Source organism: Arachis hypogaea, chromosome 14 (assembly GCF_003086295.3).
Source record: "Arachis hypogaea cultivar Tifrunner chromosome 14, arahy.Tifrunner.gnm2.J5K5, whole genome shotgun sequence".
Lineage (NCBI taxonomy): Eukaryota > Viridiplantae > Streptophyta > Magnoliopsida > Fabales > Fabaceae > Arachis > Arachis hypogaea.
The window spans coordinates 89,989,692-89,995,103 of NC_092049.1; the positions used below are offsets into that span (position 1 = coordinate 89,989,692).

At 32.8% G+C, this 5,412-nt stretch overlaps 1 protein-coding gene across 1 annotated transcript; it reads left to right on the plus strand.

Moving 5' to 3' along the window:
• The first annotated feature begins 330 nt into the window (after positions 1-330).
• Positions 331-4,635, plus strand: LOC112743474 (phosphatidylinositol:ceramide inositolphosphotransferase 1). The gene is made up of 12 exons (XM_025792686.3): positions 331-854; positions 992-1,081; positions 1,615-1,701; positions 1,817-1,885; positions 2,240-2,320; positions 2,825-2,896; positions 3,016-3,076; positions 3,171-3,273; positions 3,360-3,455; positions 3,540-3,586; positions 4,056-4,177; positions 4,291-4,635. The coding sequence occupies exons 1-12, from the start codon at positions 816-818 to the stop codon at positions 4,369-4,371; spliced, it is 948 nt and encodes a 315-aa protein (XP_025648471.1). The 5' UTR covers positions 331-815; the 3' UTR covers positions 4,372-4,635.
• The last annotated feature ends 777 nt before the right edge of the window (positions 4,636-5,412 follow it).

Genomic DNA, 5,412 nt, shown 5'->3' on the forward strand with positions numbered 1-5,412 from the left:
AAAACGAAGATACAATTAAGGCTATTGTTGTCTTTATCCATAAATGAGAGTTTCTTAGTAAGAAGAAGAAGAAGGAGAGAGAAAGGGTTGCGACTTGGAGGGTCAAAGGAGGAAAAGTATATATGTCTAATCTAGAAACCACCCACTTTCTCACTCCACAATCTCACCTTCCCTGTTTTTTCGTTTTTCAATTCAAACTCCAAAACTAAAAAGTCCTCTATTTTAGTATTTTGTTTTTTTGTTTTTTTTCTCCTAATAAACAATAAAATAGAAAAAAACAAAAAAAAGGAAGTTGCTTTTATATATAGTTTCGTTTCTCTTCGTCTTCTCAAAACTATCTCTCTCCGTGTTCATCTCGCGTTGCATTATAGTCAAGGCGAGGCGAGAAAACTCGAAGAGAATAGATTAGAGAATAGAATTAGAATTTCACGCATTGAAGAAGAAGAAGGAGAAGAAACAGAAAAAGGAAAAGAAAAATACCCAGAGAGATAGATAAAGAGAAAAGAGAGAATACAGAGAAAGCAAAAAGCCCAAGCTACCCCTTTGATCGGTTTCGGAGAAAGGGGGAACTTGGTTTCTTTTGTGAATCGTCTTCTGGGTTCTCTCTATCATTTTTATCTTTCTGGGCTTCACTTTTTTGTCTTAATCAAATCCTCTTCTCTCTGTGTTCTTTTGAATAATACTCATTTCTTCGTGGTGGGAATATAAACAAAAGAAGGAAAGAAAGAAAGAAAGAAAGAATAGAATATTGAAGTGGTGCTCACAACATCGTAATCATCAATAACAACGCCAGAAGCTACATAGCAAGGACAAGGATGAAAATGTCGCTTTACATTGGTCGCGAGGCTTCCAAGGTAGGTTGGTTGGTTCGGTGTTTTCAATGCTTATTGTAGCTTGTTCTTATTGTTATGTTATCATGTTTTATTATTGATTATGGATAAAAAAAATGAAAGTAATGAGTGTTGTTTTTGAATGTATGAATAATGTGTAGCTATGGAAGAGAGCTTCTGCGGAGGCAGTTACAGAGGGAATCCTCCTTGCCGATAATTGGAAGTACCTTCTCGCTGGTATTTTCTGTCAGGTATCATGAATTATGAAAATATCAAGTACATCTTTTTTAAGGAAAAAAGAAAAATAAAATTTAATTTGTGGGAGTAGTTATCGCATGTGGTTGTGGAGAGTCTGGCAACGTTCCTTGAACGCTAAAAAACGTGTTTTTTTTTTTTTGTTTTGTTTTTGTGTGTGAACTTTTTTTTTTCTTTTTCAATTGGTGTGCTTACTTTAATAACCAAGTCATTTACGGTTATTGTAGAAATCGTAATTGCCTTAAATTTGAATAACAGAAACCTCTCTTCATAATTGTGTTCCCTCGCATTTGAAATGCTCATCATTGGCACACAACTAATGTACTCCAATAATTTTATTATTATTTTCTTCTTAAAAATGAATGGAATTCATTCGCTAAAGTTGCTTTAAGAATCTGTCAAGCTGTTTTGAATTTCTCTTTTAATAAAAATAAGAAAGAATCTAATTTAAATGCGCAATTACTTTCTTTTAATATTTGATGTCCAAAACTAAATATGTATTGAGCTTTTTTATTTTTATTTTACACAGTACCTTCATGGTTTGGCTGCACATGGAGTTCATTATTTACATAGACCCGGTCCTACATTACAGGATACTGGATTCTTCCTTCTTCCGGTTTGTAGTACTCTCTCTCTCTCTCTCTCTCTCTCTCTCTCTCTATATATATATATATATATATATATATACATACTGAATATTCCATTCTAATTTGGTGTTGCTGATGTCACAGGAACTTGGCCTCGAGAGAGCTTATGTTAGTGAAACGTTGTTTACCTTTATCTTCGTATCTTTTATCTTGGTAAGTCTTCTCTCTATAAACACAAATGGTTACATTCAAAACTAATTAGTGTTTGTTTTTTGAAATAGGAAACATTCCTTTTATTTCAAATTCAATGCCATTTTTACTATTCTTTATTAGGTATATTAAAAAATCAAGGTATATTTAAATGTAAGAGTAAAGTATTGTTTTAGTCTCTAATATTTAGGTTAAATTCTAATTTTGTTCTGAACGTCTGAAATGTTCTATTCTTTTTTCATATATTTCATTTTGTCCAATTTTAATTTCTCAGTGAAAATTAAAACACAGAAATGAGTTTTTTTTTCTTTCTTTTCTTCCAATTTTTTTTTTTAAATGTGGTTTATGCTTCTGCAGTGGACATTTCACCCATTCATATTCAAGAACAAAAAGATCTACACAGTTCTACTATGGTGCAGGGTTCTAGCTTACTTAGTTGTAAGTGTTTTCCTTCTCATTTGTTTAATGAAGCATTTTGCGTAACATTATTACTTTTATTTTTACAACTATAAAAGGTCGAGTGCTTAGATTCAATGATGACAGATAATTTCATTAGTGTGTTCAACATAAAAATGCAGTTCTTAACCAACAATAATTGTAACGTCTATTATTAAAGCAATGTCATGATTTGACAAACAAGTGATGCTTCCATGCATTTGTCTAATAGCTTTAGAATAGAAATGTGAAGAGACTTCTGTGGTCCCTTCATTTGATTTGTTCTTTTCCCTGTTAAGTTGTGCAAGTTATGTTTAATGCTTAATATAGTGCAACTAAGCCTTATCGGACTGGATGGGGTAGAAAATTAAGTTTAATGCTTAATATTTTGTGTATTTTAAGAATCAAAATCAAAATGGTGTATTCAAGAACTTGCAAGAGAATAAATTTGTAATATATTGCAACTTTCTGATTATTTTTTGGCTCCTCTGTAATTCTTTACTGCAGGTTTGTCAAGCTCTTCGCGTAGTGACATTTTACTCTACACAGCTTCCTGGTCCAAATTACCATTGCCGCGAGGTATATCGAAATCACTATTTTCGAATGTGTTGCAATAAAAGTTTTTTTTTATGCGTATGAGTTAATTTTTTCTTAAACAATCTTTTAAATTTAAGAGTTTTTCTATTGTGATGATACAGGGATCTCCTTCTGCTAGGCTACCTCCTCCAAAAGATGCCATAGAAATCATAACAATTAATTGTTAGTATAGTATTATTGCATTGAATTTGTTTAGCTTTAATGCCATCTCGCGATTGTTTTGATTTGGTTCTGATTTGATTTTGTCATCGCGCAGTTCCTGATGGTTTGGTACATGGCTGTGGAGACTTGATATTTTCATCACACATGATCTTCACTCTTGTCTCGGTTATCACGTATTACAGATATGGCACAATCAGGTACAACAAATTTCTATCAGATTGTGTTGTGTTATGTTTTAAGTTTTGACTGATGACTTAATTGTGATTTTTGGGAACCTCCACAGGTTTATTAAGCAGCTAGGGTGGGTTCTTGCAGTAATCCAGAGTCTTTTGATCATTGCATCGCGCAAACATTACTCGGTCGATGTAGTTGTTGCCTGGTGAGGAGCCTTTTTCGTCTCCTACGTGAACTGATTCTGATCCATGTCCTTCTTGTAAGTTAATGCTTTCTTGATTCCTTGCAGGTACACGGTTAATTTGGTTGTATTTTTTGTTGAGAAGAAATTGCCAGGTTAGTGCATTTGTACATAATAATTGTTAAAATAGTACATGTTTGTTGAACACTTAAATTTTGGTAATCTATGTTCATTCATTTGTTTGTACATTATAGCCGTCTCTCATGGGCTGTGTTTGTTAAGTAATGTTCGGAAGCTGTCTTTAAATAGAAATGCAGAGACAACGAGATAGAAATCTGTAAGATAGTTGGAATAATTATAGAGATAAAAAAAATATTGTGAAATCCGTAAAGTAGTTGGAATAAGTAGAGACAAAAATTGTGGTCTCTCTAGACACAAATATAGAGACAGTGTCTCATTATCTTTGTATTTGTGTTCTAAGGACAAATTCCAAACAATATGCCAAGAAAATACAGAGAAAGGAAAAATGATCTATATTTGTGTTCTAATTACAAGTTGTCTTACTCTCAAAACAAAATGAATTTAGTGTTGGTCCTGACTAAGTTATTATTATTATTGTTGCAGAAATGCCAGATAGAATGGCCATGACCATGCTACCATTGAGCACCAAAGACAAAGATAGCTGGTCAAAAGAAGAGAGCCACAAGTTGAGCATGAGTGCTCTAGTAGACCCTTCATCAGATAGGGTAAGAATTAAGATGCAAGAGTAATACTAACCAATCTGCTTTCTGTGTCATTGTCATTGTTTATGATCGCCACATAATGCGCTTATTTCTCTTTCTCTCTTGGCTTTGTTCAGAATCAGAGGCTGAGATCTCCGGCAAACGGCAAGACCACCATGGAAGACGGCAATGCACTCCTCATTGCTGATTCTCAATGACCAAAGAGGTTGATCGTTGTTGGAAAAGCCACAACGTTCGGTTAGATTTTTGGTTAAAATTTGTGGAGTTGTTAAGTAGAGCCTTGGTTTTGTGTAAGCTTTTTCATTGTAATTAGAATGCGTTTAATTTGTTGCCATGTTGAAGCCCCTGATTCATTCATTTCTTTTTATGAAATTTGTAAAGCTTCAACAGGGGCCACAGAAATTTTTTCTTGTCCATATTTTTGCCTCCATTTTATTATGTGCATAATGTGTTCCCACTAATCTTTTTTACTTAAACCATAATTGTGTTAGATGGTGATTGTAGGAGGAAATAATAACGAGAATCACATGCAACGACAATAATTGAATTCAAGACTAGGACAATTGAGAGAATTTGTTACTCTTAGCACAAGCATTTTATGAAGTTGAACAGTGGTGAGAAAAGGTCACAATATAATGTTGAGTTTAGTAATTACCAAATAATATAGAAGACTTGAATAGTTTGTAAAACTGAAATGAAGAACGTGTGCAATTTTTTCCTTTTTGCCCCGCAACCATTTAGGGTAAAAGTTAAGTTTATGTAGTTTTAACAATGCTAATCAATTATTGATTTCGAGATTTTTAATTAATGTAATGTCTAAAAGTTATCAGGTTTAAAAATAAAGAAAAACCAACTATTTGTATCCATAAATAAAAAAACTAAAGTTGTACTTATAAAAGATGGGTTTTGTGTGGTAAAAATACCAAAATTTTAATTTTTTAATAAAATTTTTAAATTATCTCATCTTTTTAGAAGAGATGGTGGTGAAATTGAAGTTGAAAATAAATGGTAATAGAGGAATTCATGGCAAGCTTTCAGAAGTACAGAAGAATTCACTAGAGTTTAACTCGAAGGTATTTGGTAACATTTTTGTTAAGAAATGTGAATTAGAGCAGCAGATTAATTATTTACAAAAGCGTTTGGAAGTGGTGGATAGTATTTATTTGCGTCAGAAAGAGCAACAGTTGCTTGATGATTATAATAATACTCTAGTGCAAGAAGAGCTCCTATGGTTCCAA